Source organism: Hemitrygon akajei, chromosome 3, assembly GCF_048418815.1.
Source record: "Hemitrygon akajei chromosome 3, sHemAka1.3, whole genome shotgun sequence".
NCBI lineage: Eukaryota > Metazoa > Chordata > Chondrichthyes > Myliobatiformes > Dasyatidae > Hemitrygon > Hemitrygon akajei.
Genome location: NC_133126.1, coordinates 161,342,979 through 161,357,867, shown reverse-complemented (window position 1 = coordinate 161,357,867; position 14,889 = coordinate 161,342,979). Strand labels below are relative to the sequence as shown.

The following is a 14,889-nucleotide window of genomic DNA, read 5'->3' as shown; positions in this document are numbered from 1 at the left end:
ATTCTGTGAACACCCATGCAGCCAGTGAGCTTAACTTTATGACCTCTGTTTTTCTGATTTTCTCATCAATGGAAATATTCTCTCCATCTCCTACTCTAAACCTCTAATTATTTTGAACATATTTAATCATGTAACTTTTCAGTGTTTCTGTTCTGAAGACAGGCCTAGCATCTTCAGGTGTTATAGGTCACTTGCATCTCTTAAGCTGGTGCCCACTTTTCTACACATTTATTAAACCACCACATCATTCTTAAAGTGTGGAATCCTGCACTGGACCCAGTGCACATTGTGAATAACTTGTTTTCTCAAGATGCTTTGCTTTTGTGCTCCATACCTCTTTATGAAGTCCAAGATTCTTTACATCTTTTCTCAATCTGCATGCCACCTTCAGAGATACTGTATTTATGAATATTGATTCATCTGTTTAGATTTGTATCCTTCGTATGAAACGTTTCTTCATCCAATTGCCGAAGTGAATCACTTCAGTTTTCTACCATGTACTTAGTCTGTTAGTCCTCTTGAAGTAAAATGTTACCCCCCCCCATTTGTATTAACTATCCTTACAGATTTGTCACCTTTATGTTTTGAAATTACATTTTGCACAACACAGTCATTAATATACACAAGGAAAAGCAGTGGTCCCTGCATTTGTTCTGGTGAACATCACTAGTTACCAACCTTCAAACGGGAAAACAACTGTTCATCATGACTCTTTTCTGCTCCTAAATCAATTTCTAAGCATGCTGCCTTTGCCCCTTTTATTTAATTAGCTTTAACATTCCTCTGTGGCTATTGATTTTATTAGAGTGCACTGACAGATGCTGCTGTTGTTTGGTTCTAATTCTCCTATTTGTGCCACCTGTAGCTTCACACAAGTGAACTGAATGATGGGTATAACTGGGGACGGCTCAACTTGCAGTCTGTGACAGAACAAAGCACTCTAGATGAATTCCTGGCCACTGCAGAACTGGCTGGCACAGAGTTTGTGGCAGGTAAGAAATTAATTTTTGATTTTTGATTAACGCAGATGGTTATATACTGGCTATATTATTGGGTCAGCAAGGTGGTGACATGAGAACAGATACTGTCATGAAAATGGGGACTTTAAATTCAGTTATCAAAAAACTTCATTCCATTCACAGTAACCTTGAAACTACTAGATTAAACAAACTACCTGTTTCACTAATGTCTTTAAAAAGGGATCTATCAGTCAGACCACATGCCCAGATGCAAACACAAGAAATGGATGCAGAGATAAGCCATTTAGTCCTTCAAATCTACTCTTGACAATTAGGTAAAATTATTTACCTGATTATCTCAGATGCAATTTTTCTACCCTATTCCCACATCCCTTTATTTCCTTTGATTTGTTAGTAGAGATTTGGAAATGAAATCAATGGTTGAGTCTCAAGTAAATTCTGTGCTGTCAGTGTGTCTAGGGTTTTACTGTGTTTCGCAGGACGTACAGGAATCTGAGAGTTGCTTCATTTCCAACAGTGGAACACCAGTTGTCTGTTTGGAGCAACTGGAAATAGTCAACGCAGTCAAGCGGCTGCTTTTCCCTTAATTTCTCTTCAGCTGATGGCTTCACTTTCCTACCTCAAGGTGGAGCTTCATAAGTTCGAGTAAAATTGTTGTCTAAACCAATCTCTGAATATGAGCGGAATTTGCTTCCATGTGAAACTCATTATACACAGGAAAAAGTTGATTTACCTTTGTAATAAAAAGAGAGAAATTTGGGATATTAAGGCAGCAATTATCCATAGCTAACATTCTAATGGAACAGATGATAACATCTTTGTTCAATTAATATAGCAACTACATATACTGCTTATTCGGCAATAGGTGAATCAATATGAAGATGCCAATGGTTCTTTTGTTGACAGTTTAGGAAGTACTTTCATGAACAAATGTTTTGTTGCAACAGCTTTAGTGTCCTGTCCTAACTGGAGGTTTAAATTTATCTTCCAATAGAGAAGCTTAACGTCAAGATTATTTCTGCGGAAGACAGAACTGGTTTGTTAACAGCTGAAGAAAACAAGAAGATCAAGAAACTCCAAGAAGAGAACAAGCAGTTTCTGTGCATACCCAGGAGGTGGGCAAGTACTCAGTTTGAGTTTTGAGACTCTTTGATTTATAAGAGCAATGGGAGTGCAACACAAAAGTGTTTTGCTCTTGGATTTTTTTTCAAGTGCAGAAAGCTCTATACTTTATGAATATGCTTGCTTTCTCTATACTGATCAATGACCCCTTTAACATTAACTCTTCACCTTGCATTCATTAAGTTGTAACAATCTTTAAACTGCTCTTTTCCTTTCTCATTGCTATGACACACCGAAGTTCATCTGATTATACAATAACTTGTTCCATTTCCTAAAGGATTTTAAAGCATTATTTTCAGTTGTAGTGTTGCAAATAAAGTATAGCTTTTGAGGTTGAGGATAGCTGCATCTATGCTTTAGTTACTTATATATTAATTCAGCTGGCAAATTCTGCCCTCTGTAAACTTAAGGCCATCTAAAATCTGGCTGTCCATGCTCTAAATGTTCACTAAGATATGATCATCCAAAATCTTAGTGCTCCCTGCTATGTCTTGATCAAGCTTTAATCTTAAAACTATTTAGGTTTTCACATCCCTTTATAGCTACATACTCCCAGTCTTTATAGTCTCTTCTCAATCTTTATAATCTCTTCCAGTCCAATAGTATGATACCTCGTCTTCCATTAGTGTGGCATCTTGAACATCGAGTTTAATTGCTCCAACAATGATGGCTATGTCTTTTGTTTTGAACCTGAACTCAAGAATTTTGTTTCTGAATCTCTGTCACTCTTTCCTTAAGACACAACTTAAAACGAACAATTTTGACTGAACTTTTGCGTGACTGCACTACTATGTGTCTTGGAATTAAAGTTTGTTGATGATACTGCTGTTAAGAGCTATCTGACACTTTACCAGTGCGCCAATGTAAATAAGTGTATCTCATTTTCATAGCTCAAAATCACGTCAAGTGCTTTACCCAGTTTATTCCTACACCAGGTTGTTTAGTTTCCATATTTTTGCTGCTTTATATTGCTTCCATTGAAAAGTTAAATGATTTCACAATCTCTCTTTCCTGGGAATGTCTGATTGCTGAATTAGCAGTGAATTTGCTCTTTTAATGTTAATGGTCATATGTGAAAATTGTTTTAAGTTTTATCTTTTCCTCAATTGCTTATGATTCCTGTAGACCTCATTGGGATGAGAATACAGCTGCAGAAGAACTGCAAAAAGCAGAAAGGGAAAGCTTCTTAGAATGGAGGAGACAATTAGCTCAGTGAGTATTGTAGATTATATAATTTGTAGTCAGCTGACATGCTCTGTGTCTGGTTGATATTTCTTGTAATAAGATTTATTATTGATTTATTTTATTTTTTTTGTTTTTGGTTAGCAATATGGTGCCAAAACAAAAATTATTCTAAATTACAAAATTAAATACTGCATACAAATGGAATGATAAGATAGTGTTCATGGACCATTCAGAAATATGATGGTGGAGGGTAAGAAGCTGTTTCTGAATCGCTGAGTATGTGTCTTCAGGCTTCTCTGTCTCCTCCTGATAGCAGGAGCAAGAAGGCGGCATGTCCCAATTCATTAGGAACCTTGCTTGACAGATGCTACCTTGATGGTGGCCTTTTGAAAGTATCCTCTGGTGTCGAGGGTTGTGCCTGTGGTGGAACTGCTGAGTTTACAACCATCTTTTTGACAGATAGACATACTTTATTGATCCTGAGGGAAATTGGGTTTCATTTCAGCTGCACCAAGAGTAGTGAAGAAATATAGCAATATAAAGCCATAAATAATCAAATAATAATGTTAATCATGCCAGGTGGAAATAAGTCCAGGACCAGCCTATTGGCTCAGGGTGTCTGACACTCCGAGGGAGGAGTTGTAAAGTTTGAAGGCCACAGCTAGGAATGACTTCCTATGACGCTCAGTGTTACATCTCGGTGGAATGAGTCTCTGGCTGAATGTACTCCTGTGCCTAACCAGTACATTATGGAGTGGATGGGAGTCATTGTTCAAGATGGCATGCAACTTGGACAGCACCCTCTTTTCAGACACCACCGTCAGAGAGTCCAGTTCCACCCCCACAACATCACTGGCCTTACGAATGAGTTTGTTGATTCTGTTGGTGCGTGCTACCCTCAGCCTGCTGCCCCAGCACACAACAACAAACATGATAGCACTGGCCACCACAGCCTCATAGAACATCCTCAGCATCGTCCGGCAGATGTTAAAGGACCTCAGTCTCCTCAGGAAATAGAGACGGCTCTGACCCTTCTTGTAGACAGCCTCAGTGTTCTTTGACCAGTCCAGTTTATTGTCCATTCATATCCCCAGGTATTGTAATCCTCCACCATGTCCACACTGACCCCTTGGATGGAAACAGGGCCCCCTCAGGTCCTCCTCAGGTCCACCACCAGCTCTTTAGTCTTTTTCACATTAAGCTGCAGATGATTCTGCTCGCACCATGTGACAAAGTTTCATCTTCGTGAATTGAGTGTGATTTTTGTATATAAATTTGATAAATATTGAAAATGAAGAGCAGTTTTGATTCCTTTCAGATCTGAGTCTTAGAAGGTCACTATTGAGCATGGGCAGGCAATGGTAAATTACTGGGATTTATTCTGCTGCTTATTTAATTATTTTCAGTTTTCTTCACTCTGATTCTGTAGGTTGCTCATTGGCTTGCAGTCCAGGGAAGGTGAACTGAAACTTGGTGATTTTTTGTGTATAAATTTAGTTCAGACTTGAGTTCTGAAAATGCGAAATATTAAATACTTGCCCATGTCCTCACCCTTCCAACTGTGTGGCAGGAATTTAGTAATGATTTTTCAAAATGTCTGCTGTAACTTTTGAATGCGATTTGAAGAGAGCCTGGAAAAATAATGTAAAGAAGAGTTGGTCAAAAGTGAGAGTGGCACTGAAAATCTCTGGTTTTACTTGATACCCCTCTTACTCAAGTGCAAAATATACAAATTTGCCCTTGAAAGTATTAAGTTAATCTTATCACTGACTTTTTAAACAAGTTTTCATCAGCCACTGATTTGTGACCACCATGAAGTGTATTTTTTCTGCAAGATTTAATGCACAATATTCTCATTTTCCCTTATTTATAATGTGTACATCAATTAAAAATATGGTGGTAATATATTAAAAATTGTTGCTTTTTTGCATTCAAGATTAACAAACCTGGATAAAGACTTGCCTTTTGTTCTGATCAGTTTAAATAGCAGGATAATTTTGAGTTAAGGTTCTATTTAGGGAGAATTTCATGTGTAACTTTAAACTTGAAAGCAAAATAATTGATTTTTATCTTGACATTTGTGTGCCAAATTTGAGCATGTTGCAACACAGGAAAGGTCAGAAGACTCCAAAACTACTTTTACGCAAGAGTTACTATTTTGGCAGATCAATTTTTTGTCGTAAATAATTAGTCACTTTTTATAGATTCTGGGATGGAAATTCTGTGCGTATGCCATTCATGTTTTACCGTCATCATACCGAGACAGATTTACAAGTTCCCTTTTTGTCCAGGCTGGAAGAGGAAAGAAACCTGATTCTTACACCATTTGAAAAGAATCTGGACTTCTGGCGTCAGCTGTGGAGAGTTATTGAAAGAAGGTACGCTATGTAGAAACTTCATTCCTTGCAGTGACCATGCAGCATTCTTTTCGTATTCAATCCTCTTCCCATATCATTTGCCTTCAAAAGCTCATAATTCTGAGCCAGTTCTGCATTTGAATAGTTTTTATAATTCCATAATGAATTTTTACCAACTTTGAAATATTTCCTGCCCTGTTGGGGTAACAGTAAGTTCTGTCAGATATTTTAAAAAAGTGTCTTTAACATTCTTCCATGCTAAATCTATAAACGTGTCCAGCTTTACTAGATTAACTTAACATATTTTAAATTTTATCTTTTATGCATCATTGCCAATTGTTCATTCATTGCTCTGAACTTGTGCATTAATGTAATATGTATCTTGAAAATTTCTCATATATTCCCTTTTACTATCTGCCTCCTTTCCATTTTCTCTGAATTTTCTAACTTCGTCTGAGAACTTATTGTGGCACAAGGGTCAGGTGTTAAATAAATCATACAGGCTAAACTGGTTGACTTTGATTGTAAACTTGTGGATTAAAGTTTCATTTTTGATCATAGCTGTGTATATTGCAAGTGTTCAGTTATTTATCATGGGTTGTATTTAAAAGTACAAAATTTGAGTATTTTCGCTGTATCTTTAAATTGTGAATGTATTTATGTTTTTTTTTGTGCAGTGACATCATTGTTCAGATTGTCGATGCTAGAAACCCACTGCTTTTCCGGTGTGAAGATTTGGTGGGTAAAAATTTAGTTACTGCCTCTTTGCCAACAGTGCACATTCTAATGCAGAAATCATTCAAATAATGTGATTGTCCTTGCTGAGTTATGTTCTACATTGTGTAGAACTGTAGTGTGAAAATATTGTATTTATATTTTTACAGTTTTAATGTTGTTGCCTCGGAATAAATAAAGGGTTCTTTAAAATGTTAAAGTTTCACATTTGAAAACTGCATTGTAATGACAGGGCATGAACACGAGTAAGTCTGCAGATGCTGGAAATCCAGAGAAACACACACAAAGTGCTGGAGGAACTCAACAGATCAGGCAGCGTCAATTGCATTGAATAGAGAGTTGATGTTTTGGGCCAAGGCCCTTCTTTAGGACTGAGAAGGAAGGGGGAACATGCCAGAATAAAAAGGTGGGGATAGGGGAAGGAGGCTAGCTGGAAGATGATTGGTGAAGCGAGGTAGGTGGGAAAGATCAAGGGCTAGCGCAGAAGGAATCTTATAGGAGAGGAGAGTGGACCATAGGAGAAAGGGAAGGCGGAGGGACCCAGGAGAAGTAATAGGCAAGTGAGAAGAGATGAAAGGTCAGAGTGGGTAATAGAGGAAGGGGGGTTGGGTAGTTTGTTTACTGGAAGGAGAAATTGATATGCATGCCATCTGGTTGGAGGCTACCCAGATGGAATATAAGCTGTTGCTCCTCCACCCTGAGGATAGCCTCATCTTGGTACAAGAAGAGGCCATGAACCGGCATGTCGGAACTGGAATTTGAATCGGAATTAAAATGCTCGGCCACTGAGAAGTCCTGCAAGTGGCGGGTGGAGCGGAGGTGCTCGACGAAGTGGTCCCCCAATTTGCATTGGGTCTCACTAATGTAGAAGAGGCCGCATTGGGAGCAGAGGAAGTGTTGCCTCTCCTGGAAGGATTGTCTGGAGTCCTGAATAGAGGTGAGGGAGGAGGTGTATAAGGCAGGTACAGTGGCATGCAAAAATTTGGGCACCCCTGGTCAAAATTTCTGTTACTGTGAATAGTTAAGTGAATAGAAGATGAACTGATCTCCAAAAGTCATGAAGTTAAAGATGAAACGTTCCTTTCAACATTTTAAGCAAGATTAGTGTATTACAGTTGGCCCTCCTTATCCGCGGATTCTGCATGTGCGAATTCAACCAATTGCGAATCGCGAAAACCTGGAAATGCTCTTCTAGCACTTGTTGTTCGAGCATGTACAGACTTTTTTCTTGTCATTATTCCCTAAATGATGCAGTGTAACAACCATTTTACATAGCATTTACATTGTATTAGGTATTATAAGTAATCTAGAGATGATTTAAAGTATATGGGAGGATGTGCGTGGGTTATTGTGCATTGGGATCGAAAAAAATCGGAAGTTCTCTTACTAAATAAGTTGGAACAGGTACATACGGTATTATTTAGCGTCAGTTAGTCAAACGTTTGTCTTAGTATGTAGTATATATTTTACCTTTCTATACATACAAAACACTTAAGAAAGTATGTTTCAGCGCTGGGCTCAGGAACAGAATTTCCCGAGTTCGATCGAGTGACAGATCGCTCCCGAGTGGACTCTCCACCGTGCTGGGTTGATGTGGAGGATCAAAAACCCAAAACCCCAAAACCCAATAATTAAACCAGTGCGTTGCTTAGTAACAGTTGTAGCCTTCATCAGGGCAGAGCCTTTCTCACTTTATCCTTTAAAATTGTTCCGATCGTTGACCGACATAGCCTAATGCTTTTCCAATGACCGATGGCGTTTCACCTGTCTTATCACTTTATTATTTCCACTTTATTTTCTTTGTAATTTATTTTTTTATTGAAGTTCATCAAACAAACATTTCCATAAGATGTATTTCAGACATTGTACATATACATCATATAATCATATATACCACAAATCTCCACAAAGTATTTATCTGAGGTATACACTTATAGAAAAGAGTGGAAAGAAAAAACAAGCAAAAGGAAAGAACTATGTACAAGTAGGGAGTGATCTTTTTTTTTACAACAGATTCATTGATTTGTGAGAATAAAATCAGGCCTATGAAGCATTATGTAGTTAAATCATTTTTCCCAGTATATATCAAATTGTTCCAGCTTATGATTAACAGCTGCTGTTATCTTCTCCATTTTGTAAATGTCCATTGTAATTTCCATTCATGTATTTTAAAGTTGGGCTCTCCTGTGATAACCATTTCCAAGTAAGAGTCTTTTTACCAGCCACCAACAGTATATTCATTAAATATTTATCTCTTTTCAACCATTCTTGAGGTATATATCCAAAATATATGGTCTTACTCTCCAAGGGTATTTCACATTTAAAGATGTCTTGTAGGGCATTGTGTATCCCCCTCCAATAGTTTTTGATCACAGGGCAGTCCCAAAAAATATGATAATGATTTGCATTTTGATTTCCACAATTTCTCCGGCAAACAGGGAGGTTACTATCATAATGGGATTTCTGAGAGGTTGTAATAAAATATCTTATCAAGTTTTTCCATCCAAACTCAGATAGTGATAGCTGTGTGGAATGAGCTTCCTGTAGAAGTAGTAGAGGCCAGTTCAGTTGTGTCATTTAAGGTAAAATTGGATAGGTATATGGACAGGAACGGAGTGGAGGGTTATGGGCTGAGTGCAGGTAGGTGGGACTAGGTGAGATTAAGGGTTTGGCACGGACTAGGAGGGCCGAGATGGCCTGTTTCCGTGCTGTGATTGTTATATGTTATATGTTTAAAAACTCCCTCCATTTCTGTGAATTGGTACACTTCCATTCAGAGCTCTGGCGCCGGGTCCTAATGTCCACTGCATTGAGACAGGTTAAATAAGGTCTGGGGTTCCACTGGGTCCTAAGGTCCACCGTATTGAGACAGGTTGAATAAGGGACTTGAGCATCCGCAAATTTTGGTATCCGTGAGGGGTCCTGGAATCAATCCCCCGCTGATAAGGAGGGCCGACTGTATTTTTGTTTTGTATAATTTTAGAGTGAAAGAAAGGAAAGGAGCACCATGCAAAAGTTTGGGTACCCCAAGAGATGTGAGCTCTCAGATAACTTTTACCAAGGTCTCAGACCTTAATTAGTGGGTTAGGGCTATGGCTTGTTCACAATCATTGTTAGGAAAGGCCAGGTGATGCAAATAAATACCCTGACTCCTCAAACCTTGACCCACCAGTCAGCAGCCATGGGCTCCTCTAAGCAGCTGCCTGGCCTTCTGAAAATTAAAATAAGTGATACCCACAAAGCAGGAAAAAGCTATAAGAAGACAGCAAAGCATTTTCAGGTAGCCGCTTCCTCAGTTCGTAATATAATTAAGAAATGGCAGTTAACAGGAACGGTGGAGGTCAAGTTGAGGTCGGGAAGACCAAGAAAACTTTCTGAGAGAACTGCTCGTAGGATTGCTAGAAAGGCAAGTCAAAACCCCTGTTTGACTGCAAAAGACCTTCAGGAAGATTTAGCAGACTCTGGAGTGGTGGTGCACTGTTCTACTGTGCAGTGACACCTGCACAAAATGACCTTCATGGAAGAGTCGTGAGAAAAAAACCTTTCCTGCATCCTCCCCACAAAATTCAGCATCGGAAGTTTGCAAAGAAACATCTAAACAAGCCTGATGCATTTTGGAAACAAGTCCTGTGGACTGATGAAGTTAAAATAGAACTTTTTGGCTGCAATGAGCAAAGGTATGTTTGGAGGAAAAAGGGTGCAGAATTTCATGAAAAAAATACCTCTCCAACTGTTAAGCACGGGGTGGATCGATCATGCTTTGGGCTTGTGTTGCAGCCAGTGGCACGGGGAACATTTCACTGGTAGAGGGAAGAATGTATTCAATTAAATATCAGCAAATTCTGGAAGCAAGCATCACACCGTCTATAAAAAAGCTGAAGATGAAAAAAGGATTGCTTCTACAACAGGATAATGATCCTAAACACACCTCAAAATCCACAATGGACTACCTCAAGAGGTGCAAGCTGAAGGTTTTGCCATGGCCCTCACAGTCCCCCGACCTAAACATCATCAGAAATCTGTGGATAGACCTCAAAAGAGCAGAGCATGCAAGACGGCCCAAGAATCTCACAGAACTAGAAGCCTTTTGCAAGGATGAATGGGCGAAAATCCCCCAAACAAAAATTGAAAGATTCTTAGCTGGCTACAGAAAGCATTTACAAGCTGTGATACTTGCCAAAGGGGGCGTTACTAAGTACTGACCATGCAGGGTGCCCAAATTTTTGCTTCGGGCCCTTTTCCTTTTTTGTTATTTTGAAACTGTAAAAGATGGAAATAAAAAAGTAATCTTGCTTAAAGATGTGTCATCTTTAACTTTATGCCTTTTGGAAATCAGGTAATCTTTTACTTGCTTAGCTATTCACAGTAACAGAAATTTTGACCAGGGACAAATGGGCAAGGGAATCACAGAGGAAGTGATCCCTGTGGAAAGTGGAGGGGTGGGGGTAAGGATATGCTTAGCGGTAGGATCCCTTTGTAGATGGCAAAAGTTGAAGAGGATAATTTGTTGGATGCAGAGACTGATGGGTTGGTAGATAAGGACAAGAAGAACTCTCACTGTTATGGTTGCCCAAAGATGGGGTGAGTGTGGACATACAGGAAATGCAGGAGATGCAGGTGAGGGCGGCATCACTAGTGGAGGGAGGGAAACCCCGTTCTTTAAGGAAGGAGGGCATGTCTGAAGTCCTGGAAAGGAAAGTCATGTCCTGGGAACAGATGTGGCAGAGGTGAAGGAACAGAAAAGGGAATAGCATTTTTACAAGAGATAGGGTGGGAAGAGGTATAGTTGAGATAACCATGTGAACCAGTAGGTTTATAAAAGATGTCGGTTGACAGTTTGTCTCCGGAGATGGAGACAGAAAGATCGAGAAAATGGAGGGAGATGTAATGACAGGGTAAATTATACTTGAAGGGAAAAGTGGTGATCTGAGAGTCACACTTCATAATTATTCATGGACAATGTAGTTTAAGGTCATCTGAATGAGATGCTGGAAAGACTCAGGAAATTAAGCACTATCAGCAGAGAGAAACAATTATCATCTGAGACCCTTCAGAATGGAAAAAAAAGAGAAGTTGAGTTTTAAGTTGCTGCGAGGTTGGGAGAGGCATGGAAATGACAAAGGGAGTATTTTTGAGTGAGGCTAGAGTCCCTCTGGATGTAAATGTAGAGATTATCTGGTCAATGGGTTAATGAGAGCAGTAGTGAGAGATAAAGAGAAGGTGAAACGGGATTCAGAAAGTGAGAATCCTAACAGAGGAAGATAAGCTATGAAACGCCGAGCTGTTGGACGTGTTTGGCAGGTGTAGCAATGTTAACAGAGAGAGGAAAACCAGCATGATGGGTGATGGTGACTTGCAGCAAAAATGGTTAGCATGAATACAGAGAAAGTAAATTTGTTGAACTCAGTCTGGAGCAACCAGACTACAGTCTACTGTAGTCTACAGAACTCAGTGTGTCAAGCAATATCTGTGGGAGGAAAGAAATCGTTGATATTGAAACCCAAATGTTAACAATTTTTTTCCTCTTATTTGCTGCTTGAATCACCGAGTTCCTCCAATAGATTTCTTGTTGCTCCAGATTCCAGCATCTGTAATCCCTTGTGTCTCTATTGTTGAACTGAATATGACCAGAAGGTTGCAATGCACCTGAGTAGAGGTAAGATGCTGTTCTTTAAGCTTCTATTGGGCCTCATTAAAACAGTGCAAAAGACCACAGACAATTAGATCAGAATAGAGTGGTAGGTTATGGGGAGCTCTGAATCTCTCCTGTGGACCACAACACGGCCAATTGGTCTCTTCTGTAGCCTGAACTGAACATATCCGACAGTGCTCTATTACCCAACTTTGTTATTTTTACTGTATTTTCACTCTCTAATTATGTTTAACTTTCACATTTTCTTTCCAAATGCCTCTATTAACCCACTGACCAGATGAACTTGCCATGGTAATTATTGCCTTTTCCTATCAGAACGATTCCCAGTGTCCTATTGTTCCTCTCACACCTGCTCTGCAATATAAAACTATTTTCTTTTCTCACTTTTTCATGGTGGTCAACCAAAAATGTTAACTTTTCACTGTCACAGTTGTTTCTTGGCTTGCTGAGGGTTTCCATCAATTTTATTTCAAGTTTCTAGCATCTGCAGTTTTTTGATATTTCATTAAAGTTATCTAAAACTAAGTAAATTTACTTATTAGCATTGTAATCATTAAATCTTACTAGTTATTGCTCCTACCTTGCCAAGTGAACTTTTGAAGTTGTTTTAGTTTTTGTATTCATATCACTACCATGTTTGCTTTTTCTCTGATTGCCTCACTATTCACAGGTCAAAAAGATATTTATAACCCATTCTCAAATTGTATTTCAAAATTTCATGCCCGTTACTTTCAGTCTCCCAGCTGCCTCTGCTGATTTGATCTGATCCGAGATTTCTGCTGGCCTAGTACAGCTATTAACATAAAGAAGCATTCAGGTTTGCAGATCACATTTCATTCAGCTGTCTTCCCTACATTTCTGTGTTAACTTCTCCATTCTTGAACGTTATCTTCACCTGTTGCTCTTGGCCTATTGGTGTCAAAGTCATAATTTAGTCTCCAGCTACAGATACTACTCGGCCTTCAGCCTGTTTTTGAACTCGTGCTGCCTTCAAGTGTTAGTTCGATTAACAGATTATTATATTTGACTGCAGCCTGAGAAGCTATTTTGTATGTAAAGTACAGAATATTGTACTTACACTGAAATGAGAAAAGCAGATTGAAAATATGAAAGGTGTGCAGAAAGGGTGAGACATTATGGAAGAGAAAGTATTGTGAGAGAGTAGTGAATACAAGTAAAGGTGTACATTTTTTTTTATAGACATGAATACCAGAGATGTGATGTAGAATATACCTGAATAATGCTTGTCATCTTTGATTGTATTCTACTTGATCAAAATAATCCTCCTAATTTTGCTGATTTTTAAAGTTTTCTGCAAATCTTGTGCTATTGTTTTAGGAACGATATGTGAAGGAGATCCAGAAGGATAAAGTCAATATGATACTCCTGAATAAAGCTGATTTGCTGACTTGTGCACAAAGGAGAATTTGGGCCAAATATTTTGCTGCGGAAGGTATCCGAGTGGTTTTCTGGTCGGCCACAGCAGAAGCAAAAAGGCTAGATGCTGAAGCCAAGGTAGGCAGAAAAGTACATCTTAAGAGCATTATCTTTTGCATCATCACTCCAGGGCTCTACCTCTCTTTCATCCCTACAACTGTGTTGATATTCAACATTTTTCCTCTATTTAATAGATTATTACAAAAGTACATATTGAATCATAGAGCTGTAACTTTCTACTACCATACTTAATATATAAAAACTAGGGAAGACTTAAAACGTCCTTTAAATAATATTACTTTTGTCCATTAATAGAATAACAATTGTTTCTGACAGATATTTCAGTGATCATTTTGCTAAGCCTCTAAGTAATGACATTGTGGGTTCTTTGCAGCTGAGTGATGTTTAGAGTTTGTCATTTATAGCAATAAAAGATAAAATGGTAGTTAAATCAACTGTCTCCTGACAAGTATGATGTTGCAGTGTGTGATGCGCAAACAAAGGGACCTGTGGTTCAAAAGGCATTGTGCAGTAAAGTGGGAATACAGGCGGATTCAGATATAAATAAATAAAGGCAGCATTCTTTCTTTCATTGTGGAAAAAGAAGGATCTAGAATACAAATTTAAAATGCTGTTAAATTTGGAAAATTGTTAGTTATATTTGGAGCATTTTATAAAATTTCTGTGTGCTTTAAAACATTCTGTGCAGATTTATCAGTCTTAAAGCACTACAGTACAGGAACAGGTCCTTCAGCTTATCCAGTTACATGCTGAACTATTATTCTGCCTGCTCCCATTGACCCGCACCGGGGCCAAAGCCCTTCATACCCCTCCCAAATTTCTTTAAATGTTGAAATCAGCACTTCTGCTGGCACTCTCTCCACCCTCTGCGTGAAGATGCTCACCATTAGGTTCTCCTTAAATATTTCACCTTTTACCCTTATCATGTGACCTCTTTTTCTAGTCTCACCAAATCTCAGTGGCAAAAGCCTGCTTACGTTTACCCTATCTATACCCTTCACAATTTTGAAGGCAATTGTGATAATCTTGATAGGAGAAGATACTTGAGACACTGAAGTAGAGGAAGCTAAGAGGACATTTTATGAAGATGTCTAAAACTAAATTACTTTTGTGTTGAATAAAGCTTAACTTTTGTTTGTCGTGGGTAGTCATTAATGCAGCTGAGAGTTGAAGAGAGATCTGTTGGCTTGAGGTGGTTGAAGGTGTGAACATTGTATTAATGTTGAGCTATGACAATGAACATGCCTGTGAAATTGTTTTTGCTTTCTCTAACAGGATTCAGTATAGAAAGAAAGAGTTGCCCATACGAGAATGATGCCGCATTAGTTTTATTTGTTGATGCCTGTCAGTTACCCTAAAATTATTCAGGTAGAAAAGGGATTTTTTAGTTTGCTGTTTG

General features: G+C 38.7%; 1 protein-coding gene across 1 annotated transcript in view; it reads left to right on the top strand.

Annotated features, from left to right (window-relative positions):
- lsg1 (large 60S subunit nuclear export GTPase 1) overlaps positions 1 to 14,889 on the top strand; it is a 31,501-nt gene that overhangs the window by 3,889 nt on the left and 12,723 nt on the right. The window contains exons 2-7 of the mRNA XM_073041180.1: positions 866 to 992; positions 1,975 to 2,095; positions 3,228 to 3,314; positions 5,579 to 5,665; positions 6,322 to 6,382; positions 13,371 to 13,547. Coding sequence (XP_072897281.1) covers positions 866 to 992; positions 1,975 to 2,095; positions 3,228 to 3,314; positions 5,579 to 5,665; positions 6,322 to 6,382; positions 13,371 to 13,547 — 660 coding nt within the window. The remainder of the gene's footprint in view (positions 1 to 865; positions 993 to 1,974; positions 2,096 to 3,227; positions 3,315 to 5,578; positions 5,666 to 6,321; positions 6,383 to 13,370; positions 13,548 to 14,889) is intronic.